We start from the raw sequence: 25949 nt of genomic DNA on the forward strand, positions 1-25949 counted from the left end.
AATTTTCTGTGGCCTGCTATGTATGTACCAAGTCTTGAACAGATTGCATTAAACTAAATGCTACATCCTAGGTTTTGTACATGAAACAGAATAATTAGTTTTTGTGTATTTAATAAGAATGTGTCCAATAGTCAAGCTAGCTGCTTCTGCTAGAAAACAGTTTTTCATGATGATCTACTATATAGGTAGAAAATCACAAATGTTGATATTTTTTTAAAGTAAATGAAATGACTCCATAGTTTTTGTTTTCATGCACCTTTCATTCCCTCAAAAGCTGACAAACTAAAGACAAAGCTGACTAAGGCTTGACTTTTCACAGACCAGAAAGAGTGATATTTGAATCTGTTTAATGCTTTTTCAAAACAATTATAGACATAAGCTATGCAATAAATTGCATAAAGTGCAAATACTTGATTCGCTATTTTATCTTTCCTTGCAGACCTCAACTGCCACTGTCAATGTTGTGGTTACTGATGTAAATGACAATGGACCAGTCTTTGATCCCTTTCTACCTAAAAATCTGTCTGTACAAGAAGAGGAAGTGAATGCTTTTGTTGGACAAGTGAAGGTAAGTTTATCAGGGTGTGCTTGAAGATCACAGTACAAAATGTTAGAAATAATGAAGAACAGAATTATTTTTTTTTCAGTTACCTTATTTCTCAACTACCTTATTAAATTACAAGGTTTTGATCCATCAATCATAATATTATCCATGTGGTTGAAAATACAGTAGTTAAATGATCTGCAGTATAAATATACTGTGTTGTTTTGTCTTTAAGTAGAAAAGCTTACTAATTTTGCTTTACTTGTTTTAATTTAGTTTTCTCTCTTTTTGATTCTGCCATGAGCTGAGGGGAATTATTTATATAGCATTTAAAACAAATGTATATGTTCTCAGAAGTATCTCATAGTAATATTTCATCATGATGCACTTACACATCATGCCATACTAAATACTTTTCATACTTATTTCTTTAATTTTTATGACAAGTTTCATAAATAAATAGTAAGCAACTGAACAAAAAGTAAGTATAAGATGCTTGTTAAATACAACGTTATGTGTCAGTGTTAATATTTGTATAACTCACTATGAATAATTAATCTGCATTAGCCCCAAAGCCTTGTTGAAAATGTGGTGACACATTTCCACTGTGAAGCTATGGAGTAAATTTGTTATTAAATGATAACTTTGGAACTTCCAGTTCAGTTCTATAGTGAAACAGGAAGCAAGAGCAACATGAAACTAACCAGGTTACCACTGTTAATGAGAAACATTAATGTTAACGGAATTGAATATTGTCACAAGATGGCAGTTTCTTGCTGCTATGACAGTTAAGTTCTGTTCTACCATATGATTGATGTTTCCCATATACAAATTGCTAAGTTTAGGGGGGGGGGGGAAGCAATTAGAAATCTTTTAATTTGATCTAAATAAATTGTTGATGTAAAATTAGATTGAGTCCTGGCTTACATTTGGAATCTTTGATATTAGTAATCTGAGACTATTTTTTTATATATAATTTAAGTAAATTATTGGGACATGATGCCACATGAAGTATTTATCATTCAAAATAATTTATTTTGTAATTTTTTTTTGGCAGTACACCCAATTTCAGCAAACTGGGTTGTGTGCCTTTTGAACCAATAAGAGATTCAACATCTCTTAACAAAATCTTAAAAAAGCAAATTTTAACTTTATTTTTTAATAATTTCTGCTAAAATAGCACCCAGCATAACCCCTCTGCCTTCATGTGCATTTGCTGTGGACAGTACATATGCCTGGGTTTTAGGTGAAAGCTGGTATTATTTGTTTTTTGGTTCCATGAAGGAGCACAATAGTTTCTTACAGCTATCTTAAAGAAGGTCTTGGCTTCTCTTCACCAGTTTCAATGATATTTCATACAATCCACATCCTAATAAGAAAATAATAAGAACATAAGAACAGTCATACTGCTCAGACCAAAGATCCATCTAGCCCAGTATCCTGTCTGCCGACAGTGGCCAATACTAGATGCCCCAAAGGGAGGGAAACCAACAGGTAATCATCATGTGATCCCTCTCCTGTCATCTATTTCCAGACAAATAGAGGCTAAGGACATCATTCCTACCCATCCTGGCTAATAGCCATTGATGGATCTAACCTCCATGAATTTATGTAGTTCTTTCTTGAACTCTGCTAAAGTCCTGGCCTTCACAACCTCCTCTGGCAAGGAGGCTGGCCATGTACTGTGAGAAGAAAAACTTCCCTTTGTTTAAACCTGCTGCCTATTAATTTTATTTGGTGACCCTGAGTTCTTATATTGTGAGAATAAGTAAATAACTTATTCATTTTTTCCATACCAGTCATGATTTTATAGACCTCTATCATATCACCCCCTAGTCTCCTCTTTTCTAAGCTGAAAAGCCCAAGTCTTTTTAATCTCTCTTCATATGAGAACCATTCCAAACCCCTAATAATTTTTTTTGCCCTTTTCTGAACCTTTTCCAATGCCAATATATAATTTTTGAGATGAGATGACCACATCTGTATGCAATATTCAAGACATGGCTGTACCATGGTTTTATACAGAGGCAATAAGATACATTCTGTCTTATTCTCTATCTCTTTTTAAATGATTCCTAACATTCTATCTGCTTTTTTGACTGCCGCTGCAGATTGAGTGGCTGTTTTTAGAGAACTATCCACAATGACTCCAAGATCTCTCTCTTGAGTAACTGTAGCTAAATTGGTTCCCATCATGCTGTATGTATAGTTGGGCTTATTTTTTCCAATGTGCATTACTTTACATTTATCACCATTACATTTAATTTGCCATTTTGTTGCCCAATCACTTAGGGTATGTCTACACTACAATGTTAGTTTGAACTAACGGACGTTAGTTCGAACTAACATTCATAGGCGCTACACTAGCACTCCGCTAGTTCGAATTTGAATCGAACTAGCGGAGCGCTTAGTTCGAACTAGGAAAACCTCATTTTATGAGGATTAAGCCTAGTTCGAACTTACTAGTTCGAATTAAGGGGTGTGTAGCCCCTTAATTCGAACTAGTGGGAGGCTAGCCCTCCCCAGGTTTCCCTGGTGGCCACTCTGGCCAATGCCAGGGAAACTCTATTGCCCCCCTCCCGGCCCCGGATCCCTTAAAGGGGCACGGGCTGGCTACGGTGCCTGTGCCAGGTGCAAGCCTGCCAGCACCCAGCCAGCAGACCCTGCACCTGACACGGCACAGAGCCACCCACCCGATGTCCCCCAGCCCACCCCCTCTTCCCGGGACCAGGCTGGCGGCTCCCGGGAGCTTGCCCGGGACCGCAAGAGGCGGGCACCTTCCTGGGCTAGTGCAGACATTGTGGACCTCGTCCACGATCTCCGCACTAGGCACAGGAAAGTGGCCGTCTGTGACGTAGTGGGGATACCTGGCTGGTTTCTATGCTGCTGGCTCTGGGGTAACCCCCACTGGCTGCCGTGGGTACCACGACCCAGCAAAACAGGATGAGTCACTATGCAAACCAGTGGCCAGACACCCCCCATGGAGAGGAACAAAGGAAGGTGGAATGCTGCCCTGGCTGGGGGGCAGGGCTGGAAGAGAGTTAGTGAGTTCCTGTCTGGAAAGCAGGGGAGAAGGAGCTGGGGAGGGGGGCTGGGACTCCCCTATCTCAAGGGGAGCACTGAGGCCTCTTAGCCCCAGTTCCTGTAACCAGATTACATCTGTGCTATGCTGTATCCTGGAGGAGCAATAAACCACCCTCAATTCCACTGGCTGGTGGAGTCTGTTTGTGCCATTTCGGGGTGCAGGAGACGGGGGACCCCCAACGTGCCGTCACACCGTCTAGGGCAGAAGAGCTGCCAGCCTGGCCACCCAGGAGCAGGTGTGCATGAAAATCAAGGGGGTCCACTGAGACCCCCGACCCTGAGCTTACAATGGCCGTCCTGGGTCAGACCAAAGGTCCATCTAGCCCAGTAGCCTGTCTGCCGACAGCGACCAACCCTAGGGACCCTGGAGGGGATGGACCGAAGACAGTGACCAAGCCATTTGTCTCGTGCCATCCCTCTCCAGTCTTCCACAAACTTTGGGCAGTGACACCACTCCTACCCCCTGGCTAAGACTACTCCATGGACCCAACCTCCATGACTTGATCTCACTTCCCTTTAAACTCTGATCTAGTTCTAGCCTTCACAGCCTCCTGCAGCAAGGAGTTCCACAGGTTAACTATTTGCTTTGTCAAGAACAACTTTCTCTTACTAGTTTCAAGCCTGCTACCCATTCCTTTCCTTTGGTGTCCTCTAGTCCTTCTTTATGGGAACTCACGAAGAACTTTTCTGAATGCACCCTCTCCACCCAACCCCTGCTTTTAGAGACCTCTATTCTGTCCCCGCTCCGTCTCCTCTTTTCTAAGCTGAACAGTCCCAGTCTCTGTAGCCTTTCTTCATCTGGGACCTGTTCCCAACCCCTGATCATGTTAGTTGCCCTTCCCTCTCCCAGCCTTTCTCTTCCCTCTCCCACCTCCTTTTCCCAGTCTCCCCCAGTTTTGTTCAATAAAGACAGAGTCAATGTTGGAAGAAACGTTATCTTTATTTTGTACATCAATAAGAAGGGGGGCTAGGGAAGGGTAAGTGCAAGGAGGTGAGGGAGGAATGGGGTACGAGCCCCCGATGGGGAGGACTGGGCTGGCTCTGTGGGCTTCTGTGGGTGGAAGCTCTCCTGCAGCCCCCAAATTGCCCCCTCTCCCTAGATGGCAGCCTGCGGCAAGTGCAGCCGGTCTGATGGCCGAGTGGTGTGATGTGCCCAGTGTGGGCACTCCGGGCACTCCAAGCCAGGACTGGTTATCAAGCAGGGCACCCCTGAGAACTGTCTGTCCGGGGTGGGGGTCAGGTCCCTTTAAGCGCAGCCCTTGGCTAGCCTGAGACAGCATCTCCACGCTCTAAGTCCTCCTCTGATGCCCTTCCGGCACTGCTTCCGGCCATCCTTAAGCCCTGTTCAGGGTCCACTCAATGTGGACATGCTAGTTCGAATTAGCAAAATGCTAATTCCAACTAGTTTTTAGTTCTAGACGTGTTAGTTCGAATTAGCTTAGTTCGAATTAACTAATTCGAACTAAGTTAGTTCGAATTAGCGCTGTAGTGTAGACGTACCCTTAGTTTGGTGAGATCTTTTGGACGGTCTTCACAGTCTGCTTTGGTCTTAACTATCTTGAGCAGTTTGGTATCATCTGCAAATTTTGCCACCTTATTGTTTAGCCCTTTCTCTAGATCCTTTATAAATAAGTTAAATAGAATTGGTCCCAGAACAGACCCTTGGGAGACCCCACTAGTTACTTCCGTCCACTCGAAAAACTTACTATTCGTTCCTACCCTTTGTTTCCTGTCTTTTAACCAGTTCTCAATCCATGAAAGAACCTTCCCTCTTATTCCATGACAATTTATTTACTTAAGAGCCTTTGGTGAGGGTCTTTGTTAGAAATCTAAATACACTATATAAACTGGATCCCCTTTGTCCACATGTTTGTTGACCCCCTCAAAGAACTCTAGCAGATTAGTAAGGCATGATTTCCCTTTACAGAAATCATGTTGACTTTCCCTCAACAAATTATGTTCATCTAGGTGTCTGACAATTCAATTCTTTACTATAGTTTCGACTAATTTGCCCAGTACTGATGTTAGACTTACCCATTTGTAATTGCCAAGATCACTTCTTGAGCCTTTTTTAAATATTGGCATCATGTTAGCTGTCTTCCAGTCATTAGGTATAGAAGCTGATTTAAAGGATAGGTTACAAACCACAGTTAATAGTTCTGCAATTTCACATTTGAGTTCTTTTAGAACTCTTGGGTAAATGCCATCTGGTCCCAGTAATTTGTTACTGTTAAGTTCATCAATTTTTTCCAAATTACAATTGTATTAAATATTAAAGCCCCTGACCAGAACTTAAATTCATTTTGATAATATGACTGGCTGGAAAGAACATAGGCAGACTTTTTTCTCTTTTTAATTTTCTTAATCCTACAAGTAAACTAGCTCTTTTTCTTCTTCTCTTCTTCAGGGGAAAAGGGTTTTTCGTGAAAGCTCCTTACCGAATTTATATATTAATGACCCCTCATTTCTAAGAAAAATCTGACAATGTAAAAATTATGAGACTATAAAAAGTCCCTACCTACAGTGATTACCATATGATTCTAATTGATTTTAATCTTGATATCAATGCTCTCATTTCTAAGATAAGGTTCTAATTAGGGCTGTTGATTAATCACAGCTAATTTTAATTGCAATTTTAAAAGAAATTAATCACGATTAATCAGTGCCTCCTGGATTCTAGTGCCTGTCACTGTGGTCTGGGTCCTGGGACCCATGTATGCTGGGCCCCATTTCTGGACAACTGGTGAGTGCCTGAGGGAGACAGGACAAGGGAGTGTCAGGAGGAAGAGGCAGTACCAGAGTGGTAAGGTGGGGAGCTTGTACCCATCCTACGCACACTCTATGCAGCTCCAGCCAGAACTATGGCCTTCCACCCTGCCATGTATAAGGAAATTATTCCCACACATCTTTAAGAAAAAAAAACTAAATGTCCCATTCTAGATATTAGAATTTGTACTTTTACAGTACCTTCTAGCTAGGGGATTCAGACTTATGATGCACTGTGTCCAATACTGTATTGAAATTTATTAAAAATCAAATAAATCCAATTTTTGTCTTTGTTTTTTTCTGTATTGGGATGCACAAGAAATCAAGTTCTTTCCTTCTGCTGAGCCAAGTTCCACAAGCCAATGTATCTTTGTACTTTTAAGAACTGTTACTCATTCACAAGCTGAAAGTCTTTAGATTAAATCTGTGTAATGTTTACACAGTGATATTTAAGCAATAAGATGATATGACTGGTAAAGATCTGTGTCACTTCTAGATGTTAAGCTTTTCTTACAGAAAGCTTAAGCAAATACAAACTGAACTCATGCTTTAAAATACCCTGATGTCACAGCTACTGAGCATACATTTTAGAATACTAAGTCCTGTCATGAGTGCAGAGAACCAGAGTAGATGAGCTCTTAAGATCCCTTCCAGTACTATAATTCTATTCTAGGATTCTAACTGTGGAAGAACTTGGTGACAGAATGGCTCGATATAGTGAATCACTGGGGTATCATCATACTTGGGTTCAGTGTGAAATCAGTAGTTCATTGCCCTCAGCCATTGTAACACTGGAAGGCAGCTTTCAGAGCAAGAGAGCTGAAAATACAATGCCACCCAATGTAATTTTCCCATTACGACTTCCTCTATTGCAGTGGGTTTTCTTTTACATAATAAAAACCAGATGCCTCCCACACTGTACCCAGAGTGAGAGAGGCCATGTGGTTTAGAATCCATAACTTGGGGGAAACACCTGCAGGACTTGACTTTGCCCTGCACCATGTGGAGAGCTGAGGTTTGAAAGAGGTGAGCATGATGGGGAACATTGTGGTATTCTTCCTCTTACAGATTAGCACTCTGCTGCTTAGGAGGAAGGAGGCCTATGAGAGGGACAGTAAAGCATTATCACTCGTGCGATCGCTTACTCAGGAATATCTCTTTGAAGAACTGAGTGTAGTAGAATAAATGTGTTAATTTTACATAAACAAATAATATGTAAATATGTATGTAGGCCAGTGTTTGAGGTCATAATTTTTAAAAATATGTACTTTGTATTTAGTCTCTTCTTACCCATTAGCTTAGGCCCTTCAATAACTTTAATCCAGCCCTGTACATGACTCTGGTTTCCTTATGGGAGCTAAAGTTTGGTTAGGGAAACTGTCCCCCAACAAGACTGGGAACATCAGATTCCTGATCTATTGTCCAATAAGGCCATGAGCCATAACTGGAAAATGCAACATAAGTTTGAAATTACTCAAAAGAGAGCATTTCAGGTAATTTCCATTAACAAACAAAATATTTCAATTTGTGGCATGTTGATAAAAAATGTTAAAACAATACATTTCAAGAGTTCCAAATATATATTTGTAATTTCTATCATATGAAACATTTAAACTTTTCATCCCAAATTGGAAAGATAACATGTTGCAAATGATGGCATTTCTCAGTGTAAATTGAGAATTTCACATAGTTAAATTGTAATATAAAAACTCCAGATAATGCTTCCCTATTGCCACCATAGTCCTAAATTATTACACCATCTTTGATCCATAATCCTTGCCCTACTGGGGAGCATGGTGCATGCATGATAGAAAGTGCAGAGAGAGGAATTGGTGGGCCAGTGTGGGATCAGAATAATGGTAGAGCAGGAATGGGGACCTATAGCCCATGGGACTGATTCAGCCCACTGTTCCACTTCATCTACTCTGTGGAAAGTCTCCACACCACGGGCTGGAGGCCCTGAGCCTTGGTGCCCTCTCCATAGGACTGGAGCCACAAGTATTATCAACATGTTCCTGTGGCACCTAAGCAGAGGGGTGATTAGAAAGGCTTTGTGTGCTGTCCCTGCCCCCAGCACAAGCTCTATAGCTCCCATTGGCAGGGAGCCACACGACAGATGCTTCTAGGTTTGTAGAAGGCAGAGCACCCTGACTTAGTTCTTCCTGCACTGCCGATCAGGAGCTGCTCAGCCAGAGCCTACACCCTGAAATCCCTCCTGCCTCTCACCCCCCATTCCAGGTTTTAAGCCCCAACTGCGCCCCAACCCTGAGCCCCCCTCATTACCCATACTTTCTCCTAGAGCCCCACCCCAAAACTCATACTCTCAAATGGATCCTGTACCCTCCACCCACACCCCAACCCCTTGCCTGCTCTCACACACTAAACCCCTCACCCCAAGCCTCATCCTAGAGTCCACATCCTCAGCCAGAGCCCTCACCTTCTTCCACACCCTGAATTACTCATTTCTGGCCCCAACCCATAGCCTAGGGGAAGTCCTGAGCCTTTTGTGTCCTCCACATTCACTCTTGCAGGGTTTTGTGTGGCTCCTGACTCATTTTTGCTGTGAGTCAAATAGGAAAACAGTTCCCCAGCCCTGCGGTGGAGGAACATTATCAATAGAAGTGGGCATAGTGACCCCAGAGGAACAATAAGTGTGCTTTCAGCATTACTGTTAGTATCAGAAGAAGTCAGGAGAGCTCATGGTGTGCCTAAAAGTTTTCTAATGAGGCCTGGAGCATTTAGGCCCAATTTTTAAAAGGAATTTAGCCATTGTTCTGTTCAGTATTGTAAGGCCTAAGCATCACTTTCAATAGTGAGGCACTTTTGAAAATGAGACTTTCATTCCCAAGTCATGTAGGCCTTGCAATGCTCAGTGAAGCAATATTTAAATACCTTTAAAAATGTGGGCTTACAATTTTCCTTCATTTTTCCACTCTGTCTTCTCAATGGTTTGTCAGACATGGCAAATACTCATTTAAGTATAATGGGATATGTCAAGGAAGAGAATACCAAACATAAAAAAAGTATTTGTTGAGGATTAGTGAATCTGTAAGGATGTGACACAGAATATAGGTCATAGAATCATAGGGTTGGAAGAGACCTCAGGAGGTCATTGAGTCCAGGCCCCTGCCCAAAGCAGGATCAATCCCAAATAAGGTCCTTTTTATAATCCAGCATGTAAGGGTTTAGAAGTAAAATCAAATTCCCTACCCATTCTATCAGTGATCTGGGATTTAAAAAGAAAAGAGAAGCTATTTTAAGGAAGGTTACCTAAAGGGAAAGGACATGCTCTCTCCCCTTCCAGCATGTTGAAAGCTGAAAAGGTATCTATGGGCTGTTAGCAAGTGTTCTGTGTTATTTTGATCCTGCTTTGGAATGTGCTTTGTTAAACAAACTGGCCTTGAGGAAAGAGAGTTGAACTGGAGTATGGACTTTATTTTATCTCCTCAGCTGATGTACCTGGCTTGCAAAGATTTGTACACATATATCCTACCTATTTTATTAACATTTTGTAAGCATTATATTAATATTGTAGTACAATAAGAATGTGATAAGTGGACTTTAGATTATCATGCTGCAAGGTGTTTTCAAATGGAGAGAAGATGTGTTGGAAACCTCAAAGAAGGAAGGTACAATTGGAATTGGGGGGAGATTTTGGTCAGTTAAGTGTAAGTGTAAGATGTCTGCTTTCTCTTGTTAGTTTCTCTTGTTATTTGTTAGCACGTGACACAAATAGCACTGAAAATTACAATATATTTGTTCTTTGTGAATCACAAGAAGAGACAATGTTGATGGATGACATTTCATGATAAATTCAGAGTGGAGACGGATTTGGGATAAAAACAAAAAAAAAGTTTATCAAAGCATATTTGGAAAACTTGAGGAATTCATCTTATTCTGTAGTCCGATTTCTGTACTATTTGTAGTGACTGAGTCAGAAATATTAGGAGAATAGCATTTTTTGGTATATTTTAGCTTTTTGTGCCAGCCAAACACAGGAAGTGCAGATTAAGGGGTTAAAACATTAAATGTAGTATATAATATTTCCCTATTCCTATTTAGAATTTCAACATAAATTTAAATTTGGTTTATTTGGAGTTTTGTGTTGGATTTTACTTTAACTGAACTTGTTCGTTATTTCCTAAAAAGGGAAAAATGTACTAGTAGAACTTGTCTTGAATCTAGAAGGAAAATATGAAATCCAGAGCATATTTTGCTTGACTTTAGATTGAACTATTTGTTAGTAGTTTTTCTTAAAGCTGATAGCAAGAATCCCATCAATCGTAAGTCACTGATGGAGTTTGTGACACTGAAAATATGCACAATAGAAAATTCAAAAGGCATTTAAGACATCTTTAATAAAAGGGAGACATAAGAAATAAGACAAATCCACTGCATGTCACCTCTAATGTCAATTCACATCCATCTTTTATAATCATGTGCCCAGCAGCAATACAGTCACAAGACAATAGAATAGTAAAGCTAAGAAGACAGGGCTGTATAAACCAAAAGACCACAAGACAAGGAAGATAAAGGAAAGGATAAAGGAGGGAAACATGAACTTTTCTCCCCCTCCATTTCATGGACTATTCAGTAAAAATTCATCATTGGGCTTTTTGTTTGCTTTTGTATTTTTTAAAGTGAGTTTGACTATAATTAAGATTTCTGTATTTTAAGAATACAAAAAATGATATTAAAAACTAATAGAATTGATAGAAAAAACTGCTTCTTTCAATTAGATTTCTCTTTACTTGCAATTATGTTACTTATTCATGAAGTCTGATTCAGTGCAAATTATACTTCAGGTTTTGTAGACTGCTTCACCACAGTTTAATTTAGCAATATGTGGACACAAATAGTACATGAGTATATACTGAGTCTCAGGTCCGACACTCGGTTCTCAAAGTACAAAGACATGATCAGTACATTTAGGTAAACAAGATTGTTATATTATGTTGTGTTATCTACAATTCGTTCTTGCTGCAATGGTGTATGTTCCTAGAGACTTGCTTCTGGTTCATCAGTAGTAGGGAAAGGGAGGAGAATGCAGGCCTCACCACCCCTATACTTCACACGTACAGAACTCTTCCACAATTGACCCCTACATACACTAATTGCTATGTGAACTGGGTTCTTCAGAGAGGCAGCCACACTGCTCTGCTGCACAAAGATGATCGAGCTGAGGTGCAGGACCTTGGAAAAATAACTGGGAGACCTTTTGTCAACCCTGTCATAGTTTGAATGTGTTACACTGAAGCAAAAAGGTCAATGAATTAGATAGCTTCTTGAAGACCCCTACCTCTTCGTATATTAAGGTCCCCACAACTAGCATCCCACCCTCTGAATTTACTTTTAGTTTTTCTTTTATTACTTTTATTGCTTTTAGTTTTTCTCTGTAAATACATTTACATGCTGTTTTTTCTCATTTAAAGCTATATGGATGTGACTTTTCAAAGCAGTAATAAATATTTTCAGAATCCATGCTGTGCTTTTTCATGTGCCATTAAAGTGTCTTTTAAAATAATAAATTCAGTTTATTTTTAGCTTAGATAAAACCTATAAGACAGAGCATGTCATTGCAAGAGACATGTCATTCCCTATCTTAGGAATTAGTGTCATTTCTAAAACATATAGAATCTGAAATGTTCAAAAGTGTTTGATAGCTTATTCCTATATGCAGCATGATGGAACCAAATTTTATCAGTTATCATCAGCCCTATTTCCTGCTATATGGCTGGATAAAGCTGTCTCTGTGTATTGCTGATGTGCTGGGTACGCATTCTGATATTCATATTCATAAATGTGAACAGGTGGGATAAAAAGGAGTGGAGTTGATATTTTGGACTCATGCTGAGATTGTGATCCACCACACCTCCCAGATCCTTCTTAGCACCGTTACTGCTAAGCAAGTTATCCCCCATTCTGTATTTGTGAATTGTTTTTTTCTTCACTGAGCATGGCACCTTACATTTGTCTTTGATTAATTTCATTTTGGTGTCCGTATATTTTAATCTGTAAATCTTTTTCTAAACATTATTTAATCTTACTGATTTGTCCTTCACAACACATTATAACCACATCTGAAAGGGAAAGTCTATTTTTTTACCAAAGTTGACATGAGTTTTGAACTCACTGAAATAATGCTATTTTAACTAAACCTTAGATAGAACCATTGGAAAAACAATAAATATGTATTGTGTCATAGTTTTTCACCATTTACTTTGAATGGAAACCAGGCACCTAACTTGAACCTGTGCTTTCAAAAAGTCTTTCCCAGTGTATTTAAAACACAAAAGCTAAAGTACACTAGAATGTGTATGCAACACTTCAGCAGCAGAAGATGAATTCTGAAAACAACATTGGTGGAATTACTGATGTGATTCCAGTTTAAGTTAATCACTTTAAATATTTCCCCCACCCCACATATTTTTCATGGAAAAATCTTGTACTGCAGATGGCAATATTTTAGTATGTTTCATTTATAGTTTATTTCCAATGATGCTGAAGCCATCCAGAAAAGTAGCCTGTTTGTTAATTAAAATCCTAAACTGAACAATGTATAGTTTTATTAGTATCACACAACTACAAGGATTTATTTTAAAGTCGGTACAACTGTCATTTACAATTGACTAACATTACCATGGTATTCTTGGAAATATATAGCAGCAATGCTGATGATGTGAAAGCCAAAACTGTACCAGTTTTAATGGTGTCCAGGGTACAGTATTAATATTCCTTACAAAATATAGAGAATAGTAAGGAATCAATGTCTGACTCTTTTAATGCAATTTTTTTTATAATTTGCCACATGATGCTGTCTTCTGTCCTTATGAGATTTTTTACACCGAGGTTTCCTTAACAATCAGAAATTCATTCTACTAAAGCATATGGTAAAATACCTTCAAAATCCCTCATTGGTCTGTCATGAGAGATTGTATATTTCTTACTAACAGTTTGCTTTTAAATAGAAAGTTACGGCTAAAAAATGGAATTCTATAAGGGCTATGATTACCACAGTCCTTATTTCCCAGGAAAACACCAAGGCACTGTATATTAAAAGAGTTTTTTGTTAGAGATGGGTGCCCATTATGGATCTGGAACAAGGATTAACATTCTGTGAAGTAATAGAAGTCACAGCAGCTCTGATGCTAGGCTCTTTCTCTGTCAGCTGGCACTCTTGTAGGCAATAGCATACCAGTACCGCCTGCAGGGTCTGGGAAGCATGCTAAAGATTAAAGGAACAAAAGTTTCAAAGGAGAAGGCTGAAAGTGTAATGGATGTATTTCAAATCTCTTTTATTGTAGACAATACTATCTAAATTGGGGCATTGGAGGCGTACTAGATTCCCTGCTGTTGGCATCCCCTAACAAGTCAAGAGAAGGAATGCTGAATGAAGTTCTTTGTAAAGACTCATGTGAAACAAAAGGGTTTTCAAGAGTTCAAATACACAAAATTGACAATGAAGTTCAGGCTGTTTCAAGCCAAACTCCTTATGGCCATTAAAATCTCTTATGTGCGAGATTAAAAGAAGCTGTCTGAAGAAAAGACATCCCAAATGACTTGCAATATAATGTGAAATATTTAGCAATATAAACTAATTTTTCTGAATTTTCAAGAGCTTTCAGACAGTGTTGGTCATGTGCTTGACAAGATAGTGGCTGCAGAGGAGTTCCAACATGGCATATGGGCATATACTAGCTATTTCAGAGCCCTTAACCTAACTTGATATGCACTGCCTACCTACCCTTAATATTATTCCATACAAAAATGTGTACAAAGGACAATATAGCAAATAAGTAGGAATGCGATCCTTCCAACAAAGGGAAAACACGCTCATTGGATGGAAGTATTTTGCCCACAAAAAGCATTCACACATGTTTTTAGTGATGGCTGCCTCGACACAGCCTTGGTACTAAAACCTATGTAGTGTAGTTATACCCAAAGTGTCAGACTCCTAAATTTTTATCTCCTTGCGTGATCCAGGAGATGGGGACTTCTGGGGCGGAGCGCAGACTCCGGCCCTGCAAAGTGGAAGGTAGAAGGGGGAGGGAGAAAACTAGGGGACGGGGTGGAAGAGGAAGGGGCTTGTGCGGAGGGGGAGGGGGGAAGAAAGAGGAAGGGGTGAAAGAGGAAGGGGCTTGTACAGAGGGGGAGAGGGGGAAGAAAGGGGAAGGCACCAAAGGGACAGGGTAGAGACAAATGCCAGGGGGCCAAGTGCAGACAATGAGGAAAAAGGCAGGAGGGGAGGTGTCATTGGGAGAGGGGACAGGGTGATGCTGGGAGGAGAGAGGGTAAGGGCATTGGGGGCTGGAGGGGGAGGTGCTGGGAGAAGGCTTGAAAGAAGGGATGGGCATGAGGAAGGTGGGGATGGAGCAAGTTATGTGTGAGGGCACAGGGGCATGAGGGAAATGGGGGCAGAGGGTGGTGAGGGGATGGGCATCAGGGAAAAAGGGGGCAGGGGCAGTGAGGGAAGGGGGAGGCACCAGGAGGGTGCAGGGGTAAGGGAAGGTGCAGGTGATTCTGGGGGTGAAGCAGTAGGGCAGACACCTGCAGGAGAGGGACCAGCACCAGAGGAGAGAGGCAGAGCAGGTGTGTAGAGGGAGATGTTAGGAGAGGGGATGAGGAGGGGTAGCTCACACGATTAGTGTGGGGGCTACTGGAGGAGTGGGCACAAGGGGGAGAGCAGGGCTGGTGGAGGGGGGCAGGTCTCAGGAGGGCTGAAGGCAATGAGAAGGGCAGGAGTCAGTACAGCAAAGGAAGGTGAGGAGTTGGGGAGGGGGGGGCAGCAGGCACCAGGGGAGCTGATGGAACAAGAGGAGGAGACATGGCAGCAGAGGGAAAAGGTAGAGGTTTAAAAATATTTATTAATAACTTGGGTGCCACAGTGGCACATCCAAACAAGGCACATGAACTCAGTACAGGTGCACAACACAAAATCAATTCTGTTCATGGGAGGAAACTCTTAGGCTATGTCTATACTGTCAGTTTCTTGCGCATGAACATCTTGCACAAGGGTTCTTGTGCAAGAAGTCTTGCGCAAGAACACATCCACATTGCCATGTGCAAGCTGTGCTTTTGCACAAGAGCATCCATGGCAGTGTAGACGCTCTCTTGCCCAAGAAAGCTCTGATGGCCATTTTAGCCCTAGGGGTTTCTTGCTCAAGAAATCCCTGCCGAGCATCCAGGGAGAAAAGAGCGTAGCTCTTGTGCAAGATGCCCTCTCTTACCACGCCATACTGTAAATTTCCTTGAGCAAGGGCAGTGTGGATGCTCTGTGGGGTCTTGCACAAGAATGGCTGTACTTGCGCAAGAAGCTGAGAGTGTAGACATAGCCTTAGAGGGAACACTTCCTCCAGCCTCTCTGCCCCCGAGTTAATGTCACACACATTGGGTTAATGCAACTGCAGGATAGTTGCATGAGGGGGGTTTTGTGGGGAGGATGGTGGGAAAAGTCCTTCTAGAGGGGTGACATGACACCTTTTACTTTTGGTCATGTGTCCATCTTGTCCTGAGCGTGTTACCTCCAGAGGCCTGGCTAATGGAGTTCTGGGGGTGTGGCTAATGGGGCAGCACCAAAAATTATACAAACCTGCCACCCCTGTCAGAGTATGTCTACACTACCCTCCTAGATCGAACTAGGAGGGTAATGTAGGCATACCGCACTTGCAAATGAAGCCCAGGATTTGAATTTCCCGGGCTTCATTTGCATAAGCGGGTCTCCGCCATTTTTAAATCCCCGCTCGTTCGAACCCTGTGCCGCGCGGCTACACGTGGCACGAACTAGGTAGTTCGAACTAGGCTTCCTAGTTCGAACTACCGTTACTCCTCGTGAAATGAGTTCGAACTAGCGGGGTAGTGTAGACATACCCTCTGTGTCATGGGCAGGAAGCCCTGAGCCTTAGTTCGCTTCTGCTACGCTGAAGCTGAGAGAGCTGGCTTGTGGACTAGGGGAGCCTGTCTTAGTCCCACTGAACCGCTGAACAGAGCTGCTTGAGATAATCTCCTAATATCTCTGACCCATCCCATAGCTCTCCCCTGCACCCTAATTCCCTCCAAGAACCTACACCCTCACTCCAATCTGTCTGGAGCTCCCTCCTGCACACCAGACCACTCATCGCCAGTCCCATCCCACAGCCTGCCCCCCTAGTCAGAGACCTCACCCTTTCACACACTCCAACCCTCTGCCACAGGCTGGAGCCTTCTTCTGCATAATAAACCTCTCATTTTTGGCCCCAGCCTAGAGGCTAGAGGAAGACCCAAACTTCCATGCCTGCCCCCCTCCGGTGATCATTTTGTTTTAAATTAGGAAAAATAATTTCATATACAGGGGCCCCACAACATGTAATAGCCCTCTGCCCACAGGAGAGTTAATCCAGTCTTGCCAAAGTTCCCTGAAACGAAACTGTCCTTCCTGATCAGGGCTGCTCTTGTTCTCTAAGTATATATTCTTCTCTCTCTGTCACAGAGTCCCACTAGTATCAGAGTGGGAGTTCTGCATGCATATAGACTTGATAGTCAACTTAAATAAGAGGGTATTAACTTCTTACATAGTATTCATTATAATGAAATTTTAAATATTACCCATTTTGAGGATACTGAACCAAAAGATACAGTATCAAATGTGATGGTCCTCATTTTCACATGTGGGTGTTTCAAAAATGTCAAATCTGTATAGTGTATTTGCTGCACTGGAATGAATGCATCATTAGTTTAATTTTCAGAAGAAATCAAATGTAATTAACTATAGTGGAATTGTTAACAAATTTGCCTTGTTTATAATTAGAGCTGGTGCAATTTTGTGTAAAAACTATTGCACTATTTTCCCTCCACAATCACTGGACTCGAAGGCATCTTGCTCCTTGAGTTTCAGGACTTGCAATGTCATATGAAACTAAGGCTGGAGAATCATAACATGACAGGCCTAGCACAGCCAGAGGAAATTAAGATACTTCCTTTGACCTTTCCTTTCAGTTGTTTTTTCTGAACGTGTAGAATTGGATTTATTTGTCTGCATAATTATGTATAGATATGAGAGAGACACTAAGTGTCTGGCTTTATGGTGGAAAACTTTATAAATTAGTGTCTTGTCATTATCATTGTTTATGTAAATTGTTTGTTTACTTACTTATTACTAGGCATTCATTTGGTCTGACTTCCAAAATTCACTTGTAGTTTTACCACTCATGAATAATGGGATCATTGCAAGCTCATGCCATTAGAAATTTTTAGTACACTTCCCTTTCTGTCTTGTCTATAGCTGAACTCTCCACAGTTGTTAAATTAATTTGCAGCTTTTATTTAACAAAAACAAATCTGTTCCAAAACTTTTTGCTTTCAATAAAGAACAAAGGATTTAATCAGTGTTTCTATGATGTAAAGGTTAGGGGCAGCACATAAAGGCACAACCAAATTTTAGATACAAGTTTGTGTGCATCTTCTCATCCCCACCTCAATATACGTAATTTAAATCAGTGGTTCCCAGCCTTTTTTATACCATGGACTGGCAAAACCATTCACAAACTTCTGGTGGACCGGTAACATTTTTTGCATATTTGCATATTCATTTTGCAAATTGTTGTTGTTGTTGTTCGTCCATCGTATTCGAAGAGGACCTTGACATCTAACGGGTTAAGGACTGTCCATGGTGTGTCCGCAAATGGCTGATAAGGCCGATACGGGCACGGAATGTTCTGCCACATGTTGAGCAGACATGTGTGGGCACCACTGTTGCAGCTTTTGCAACTCTGGCTTTACGGAGTGCTCGCTTCTCTTGTGCTATGGTTGTCCTTCTGGCTTTAGATGTTTGACAGCATTGGTAGATCAGCGTGTGCCATGTTGATCGGTCTTATGCCAGGGTCTCCCAGGAGGTGGTGTCAATATCCAGGGACTTGAGAGAGGCTTTAAGCGTATCTTTGTATCGCTTCTTTTGTCCCCCGTGCGATCGCTTCCCTTGAAACAGCTCACCATAGAAGAGCTGTTTAGGGATGCGATGATCTGGCATCCTTGCAACATGGCCTGCCCAGCGTGTCTGAGCTTTCATCAGCAGGGTGTAAACTGACGGCAGACCTGCTCTAGAAAGGACTTCTGTGTCTGGCACCTTATCCTGCCACCGGATCCTCAGAAGTCTGCGGAGGCAAATCGTGTGGAAGTGGTTCAGTTGCCTAGCGTGCCTCCTGTATACAGTCCAAGTCTCACTGGCGTACATCAGGGTAGTTAACACTACTGCTCAATAGACTTTAAGCTTTGTAGCAAGGCTTATTCCACGGCGGTCTCACACTTTGGTCAACAGTCTGCCGAATGCAGAGCTTGCCTTGGCGACTCTGCAGTTGACCTCGATGTCAATTGTCACTGACGGGAGAGGGTGCTGCCAAGATATGTAAATTGGTCCACTGCTTGCAGCTTTTGTCCCTTCACTGTGATGGTGGGCACTTGATGTTGAGCTTTCGGAGCTGGCTGGTGCATCACTTCGGTTTTCTTTGTGTTGATGAGAAGGCCGAAGTTGTCGCATGCTGCTGCAAATTTGTCCATGCTGGCTTGCATTTCCTGCTCTGATCCAGCATTCAGGGCGCAGTCATCAGCAAAAAGGAGATCTCGTAGCACAGTCTCCTTTATCTTGGTGACAGCCTGGAGTCTTCGCAGGTTAAACAGTTTCCCATCGGTCCTGTATCTCAGTCTGATTCCCAAGGAACTGTTCTGAAAGGCGTCTGACAGCATGGCTGAAAACATTATGCTGAACAGGGTCGGTGCCAGCACACACCCTTGCTTGATGCTGTTTGTGACGGGAAAGGCCTCTGAAGCTTCTCCATCATCCAGAACACGAGCCATCGTGCCGTCATGGAACTGACGTACCATCAAGATGAATCTGTCAGGGCACCCAAACTTCGACATGATGCTCCACAGACCTTCGCGACTGACAGTGTCAAAAGCCTTGGTGAGATCCACGAAGGTGGTGTACAGTTCACGATTCTGCTCTTGACACTTCTCTTGAAGCTGTCGGGCCGCGAAGATCATATCCACCGTGCCACGCTCTTTGCAGAAGGGTAATAAACCCTGTTCCAGGTGGTCAATCAGACGATTCAGCAACACTCGTGCAAGGATCTTACCTGCGATGGAAAGCAGTAATATTCCTCTATGATTATCGCAAACTTGTCGATTTCCTTTCCTCTTGTAGAGGTGTACGATTGACGCGTCTTTCAGTTCCTGAGGAATAGATCCTTGATTCCAGAAGGACTGGAACAGCTGAGTGAGTTTGTCGACAAGCACTGCACCACCACCCTTATAGACTTCCGCTGGGATCGCATCAGATCCTGGGGCCTTGCCACTGATGGCCTGTAAGGTTTCAGTCTCTGATGGTGAGACATCCAGGCTGTGGTTGATATCCGCCTGGGGCATTCTATCAATCACCTCGTTATTGATGGAAGATGGGCGGTTCAGTACGGATTGGAAGTGCTCAGCCCAACACTGTAAAATCAGAGCCTTCTCAGTAATGAGAGTTGCACCATCTGAGTCCAGTAGAGGGAAACTCCCTGAGGGCTGAGGTCCATACAAGGATCTAAGGGCTTCGTAGAACCGTTTGGCATCGTTTCTATCAGAAAACTTCTGGATTTCATCTGCTTTGGCACTCAACCAGGAGTCCTGCATCTTGCGAAGCTTGCTCTGTACGATCCTGCGAATGTTGTTGAAGGCATTTTTCTTAACTGTTGACGATGGGTCATTCTGGTGAGCACGGTGAAGGCGATGCTTTTCAGCAAGTATGGCCTTGATCTCTTCATCGTTTTCATCAAACCAGTCTGGCTGTTTCCTGTGTGAGGGTCCAAGAACCTTTAGTGCAGAAGAGTGCACAATATCCCGGAAGCGTTCCCAGTCCTTCTCAGCATTTTCCTCTAATTGCAGCTCTAAAAGTTGGTTGCCAAGATCTTCTGCTAGTAAAGCTGCTGTGTTGGGGTTCCTCAGTCTACTGACATTGATCTTTTTCATCACAGCTTTGTTTCCCTGCGGACGTCTTTTTGGCTTGATGTGAAAGCTTAATTTGGAGATGATAAGTCTGTGGTCAGTCCAACAGTCAGCACTCGGCATGGCCTTGGTCACCCTTACATCCTGTCTGTCTTTCCTCCGCACAATGACATAATCAGTGAGATGCCAGTGCTTAGAGCGTGGGTGCATCCAGGACGTCTTTTTGCGAGTGGGCAGGCGGAAGATGGTATTGGTGATGATCAAATCATGAGCCGCACATGTCTTCAGTAATAGTAGGCCATTGCTGTTACATTTACCGATTCCATTTTTTCCAATGACGCCATCCCAGGCAGTGTGATCAGATCTTACTCTCGCGTTGAAATCGCCAAGTAGAATCAGCCTGTCAGTGCGCTTCACGGATGAGAGTAGGGCATCGAGATCTTCATAAAACTTGTCCTTTACTTCATCCGGATTCGTCATTGTGGGCGCGTAAGCACTGATCAGTGTGGCTTGCTTTCCTCTCGGTAGTGGAAGATGCAGTGTCATGAGTCGGTCATTCACGCCCTTGGGAAGACTGGCAAGTTTGCGGACAAGATGATTCTTAACCGCAAAGCCAACTTCAGATTCACGACGTTCGTCACTGCTGCGTCCACGCTAGAAGAATGTGTAACCACCTCCTGTTTCCATGAGCTTACCTTCATTTGCTAGACGAGTTTCACACAGTGCCGCAATATCGATGTTAAATCTTGTGAGCTCTCTGGCGACCAGGGCTGTTCTTCTTTCTGGTTGGTCTGCTGAAGGGTTGTCTTGAAGCGTGCGTACGTTCCATGTGCCAATAGTGAGTGGTGTCACCTTGCATTTTGTTTGAAATTTTATTGTTCGACCGCATGAGATGGGATCCCCTCCAGCCGCGGTAAGCTGGCCAGGGTTCTATGAAGCAAACAATGTTTAGGGCACCTTTTCTAGCCCCTTCCTCTTACTATGGAGGTGAGCAGTGCAATCCTAAAGAGGGCTGCTCAGTCACTCAGGTAGACGCCGAATCCAGCTGTTGCTTCAGCCAGCAAGAAGACGACCATTAGACCTGAGCCGCCAGTGTGCAGATCCGCGGCTACAGCTCCCAGTGTATCCACACCTGCTGCTTCGTCGCTCGCCCATTGCCACAGGACTTTAAGGTTTACGGGAATTAGGGAATGTCGAGACGTCAAGACTTGCGCGTGAATTGGATTACAGTGAGGGAGAGGTGTGCATAGTCAGCCTCACTCTCTCTTCCCAGATTCCATCTTGCTCCAATGGCAGGACTAATGTCAAGACGGTTGGAGATGGGCTGGGCGCAGTGGTTGACCAGGGCATCTTTCATGTCTTGCTGTGCTCTTAGCGTACCACATCGCTTGCAGAAACCACCTTCATGACCGTTGGTCCTATTCTAGTAGGTCTCATCCGCTCGATCCGCCAGAGTCTGTCTTCACATGCTCGGGATAGACAAGTCCCTATCTCACCGAAGGTCGATGACCCGATGGCTACTCTCAACCTGGTTTAGCCAGCCTGTCGAAGCTGTTGCCCGGGGTGTGGCCGCTGCACATGCTACAGCTACTAGGAGCCACAGGTGAGAGTTGAGTGACAAGTGGTGACCAAAGGTGGACGAGCTGCCCTGAAAGGACACGACATGCCCGTACATCAGAGGTGCTACCCCTCCCTGAACACCCCATACACCCCAAATAATGAATATGTGAATATGCAAATAAATGTTACCTGTCCTCTTAAATGCAACCCAAGCCTTTGCTACCCAGTGCCTAACAAACACCCTTTGACCTTCCACTCCTGTGCCCTTTAACCCTTTAACCTCTGACTCCTACAGCCTCTTGCCTCACTCAACACTCATTTGCCCTTTGACCCCACCACACCCCCACACTCCCTAGAACAAGGCTGCACTCTCTAGGGAGTGTGGCCATTACTGCAATAAGGGCAGGGGGAGTGTCTGTTGGCAGTGCACTTCCTCCCTCCTGAAGCACGTCTTGCACTCCTATGAGTAGAGGTGGAGAGGGAGCACGGAACCCCAGCCAGGCCGCTATCTTACGGGGGTGAGTGGGGATAGGAAGGAGGGAGGGAGGCGCCTCCTGCTGACACCATCTCAGCCCCAGCACTGCTGGGCAAAATTGGCCTTGCAGGCAGGGAGAGTGACCATTGGTGGCGCGCACACTCCCTCCTCCTTGTCACTCTCTCCCTCCCTCCCGAAGCGCATCTCGCACCCCCATACATAGAGGCAGTGAAGGGTGGGGAATGCAGAGCTCTGTACGGGCCATCACCTTATCTGGAGGGGAAGGAGAGAGGGAGGTACTTCCTCCTCCACCTCCTCCTTCTGCTGCCTCAGTCCCAGCATTGCTACCGGGTAATATCAGCCACCACAGCTGCCGGAGCTAAGCTGCCACAAACAGCCATCTTCAGCTCTGGCAGCTGTCATGGCCTGGCAGCCAATGGTTTACAGATTGGCACCGATCCACAGATTGGCGGTTGGGAACTGCTGATGTAAATAACTGTACTAACTGAAATATATTAATTTTAAATTTATCAAAAGATAATTAAAATAATTCAACTGCAAATAATTAGCTAAATAATTTGGACGAAGCAGCTTCAAGGGCACCTGAACTCTTGGCTTTTATTTATTTCTTGGCTACTTAACATCACAAATTTAATGAAGGGGAAATGCTGGTATCAGAAACAATCAGGCATCCAAGGAGACACACATGCACAATTTTAAAAGGCACAAATAGGCATGAGGTGGTCAACTCCAATTGAAAGTCATTGCCTAACTCCCTTTGTGTTTGTGAAACCTCCCTTTTTAGATACTTTAACTCATCTGATATCCAATGCATTAACAGTCTGAGAATATCATTTTTCTGAATGCTGTTTGACATAGATTTTGACTGCAAATAGTCTGTGTGTGTCCCTATATCTATACAGTGCACACTTATACTTTAATTTCCTTATACAAGAGTAGATGAATTATTTTAAATATAATTAGTTTTCACTGGATAGTAAAACTTGATGTATATCTACTTTATGATCTGGGGAAAATGTGTGTGCCTGAAGATAGGCTTCAGAAGAAACCGAACAGTAAATTTTATTTATGATACTTACAGTGCATTACACCGTTTCTACTTCTGTCTTTGTGCTATGGCATATTCAGCATTTACAGATAACTCTTACCCCTGCTAGTAAGGGTTGCATCCATACAGTACTGTAAGAAGAGATTAATAACTACACCAAATATGTTTTTGCTTTTCAACAGTTTGTCAATTTAAAAAAAAAGCTCTTTAGCCTGACATCTATGGTTCAAGAGTGTTCTGCTGGAACATTTGTATTCCTGCTGGAGAGGAGGTTCATCTTTTTGCTTTGCATATCAGTTGACCATCTAGAATGTAGGGGTTTGAGTAAAAAAAAACAGTAGCCCTGTATATATTTTTTCTTTAGTCTGATTCCTCATATCTGAGCATTTTTAGGGGGAGGCCATTAGTCAAGTTATACATCATGGCCACCATAACTACTTAAGTATCATGTGAATCTAGTATTGTATGTTTAAATTTCTGTCACGAGATCACTTTTTATTAAGCTAAAATAAGAAATTATGGTTCCTCTGAATTCACAAAATAGACTAATTCAAACTGTGGAGCCTGACTGATGCCTCCAGTCACCTATAGCTATTTATTTCTGGGATTAAAAAATGCGTAACCATTTATTACAGAATGTCTAATGATAGCTGGTGGAAGGAGCGTGTTCTGAAGTCATAGGGTACATCTAGGGTACATCTGAAGTCATAGGGTACATCTGTCACCAGAGGCATGTAGATTAGGCTACCCGACATAGTAAAATGAAGCGGCGATTTAAATAATCGCCGCTTCATTTAAATGTACATGGCTGCCGTGCTGAGCTGACAAACAGCTGATCAGCTGTTTGTCGGTTCAGCGCGATAGTGTGGACGCGCGGGTGTCGACATCAAAGGTATTTGTCGACCACCCAGGTAAACCTCCTGGGATGAGGTTTACCTGGGTGGTTGACGAATACCTTTGATGTCGACACCCGCGCGTCCAGACTATCTCGCTGAGCCGACAAACAGCTGATCAGCTGTTTGTCGGCTCAGCGCGGCAGCCATGTAAATTTAAATGAAGCGGCGATTATTTAAATCGCCGCTTCATTTTACTATGTCGGGTAGCCTAATCTACATGCCTCTGGCGACAGAGGCATGTTGTCTAGACATACCCATAGAGTTAAGGCCAGATAATCTACTCTGATCCTCTTTGTATCATGGGCCACCAACACCATCTAGTATCCTCACACTAACTCCAGGAATCAAAACTAAACCAAATGATTGCTGCCCACAAGAGACCAGACTGTTACTGGCAGAGAACAGGAAGGACTGAGGTGTACCAGTGTTTGAGGACACTGAAATGGCACAGAAATTGTGAGATATCACCAGATAATCCTGATGAGTGACCCTTCCTCTCCACCAAACACATGCTGAAGAGAAAAATGAAACCCCCTCCTCGTTCCCATCATGCCAACTTGCCCAAAGGCTGCTTCCAAGGGTTCAGACTTATTTATACCCCCCCTCAACAAACACAGTCTAAATAAAATAATAGCAATTTTCATGAGGCTCTAGATTCATTCAGTTGCTGAAAAGATGCAGACAATGTCTGTACTGGAGTCTTCTTCACTCTGCTTCCTTTCACCACCATCACAGCATCAGATGCAGCTTTTTTAAAACGGAAACCTCATCTTTGAACAAGAGTCCAACCTCCTGGAACTCAGAATGGTCAGATTTGCCATCAGACACTTCCTTCCTATGATCAAGGACATTTATCTTCTTTAGCATATTCTTTATTTACTCAAATTATTCTTTGTCTTTTTCTATATTACAGTCCTGTTATTAATCCTGTAATCTCATAATAAAAGCTGGTCAAAATTACAGATGTTTTCTCAATTATGTAATTTAGAAGAATCAAATTTAGACCCTGATCATGTGATCAATACACAGATGGTCCCTTGCATTTAGATAGGTCTTGTAGATTGTAATTTTTGCACGAGTAAAGTATTTTCAGCAGCATGTTAGACTTTATCGCAGAATTTGCATATCTTATCCAGTCTCACTGAATTCAGTGGGAACTTTACTCTTCATTTCAATGAGCACAGGATCAAGCACAATATAATTAGTCACTACAACAGATGAGTATAAGTGTTAATATGATGTGGATGTTTCTACTAAAAGATCAATAGTGAAGTAACTAACAATGCTAAAATATCAATGTTCATCATTATGTTTCAGAGTTAACATGCTGTTAAGATGAATCGTGCTGTTCATACATCTCAGAGCTCTTTTCAGGTTGTTTGAAAATTCAGGAAGATCCTACTTTTCTTGATTAACAGTAGGACTTTCCCCTTGAAGACTAGAATCTTGTAAAATAGTTGAAATATTGATGAAAGGTTAGATTCTCAAGCACAATCCAGCTAGAGTGAAAGAATCACAGAATTCATATACCACTGGGTATAGTTTTTGTAAGTAAGCTGAAAGATAGTGACATGACTTCAGTCGTAGGTCTCTTGAAATTTT

At 42.6% G+C, this 25949-nt stretch overlaps 1 protein-coding gene across 18 annotated transcripts in view; it reads left to right on the forward strand.

Moving 5' to 3' along the window:
- Window positions 1–25949, forward strand: part of PCDH15 (protocadherin related 15) — a 1467631-nt gene that overhangs the window by 1177105 nt on the left and 264577 nt on the right. For all 18 annotated transcript variants that reach the window (XM_075935032.1, XM_075935037.1, XM_075935036.1 and 15 more), the window contains one exon: window positions 440–568. In XM_075935032.1, coding sequence (XP_075791147.1) covers window positions 440–568 — 129 coding nt within the window. The remainder of the gene's footprint in view (window positions 1–439; window positions 569–25949) is intronic.

This window comes from Pelodiscus sinensis, chromosome 8 (genome assembly GCF_049634645.1).
Source record: "Pelodiscus sinensis isolate JC-2024 chromosome 8, ASM4963464v1, whole genome shotgun sequence".
In the NCBI taxonomy this organism is placed as follows: Eukaryota; Metazoa; Chordata; order Testudines; family Trionychidae; genus Pelodiscus; species Pelodiscus sinensis.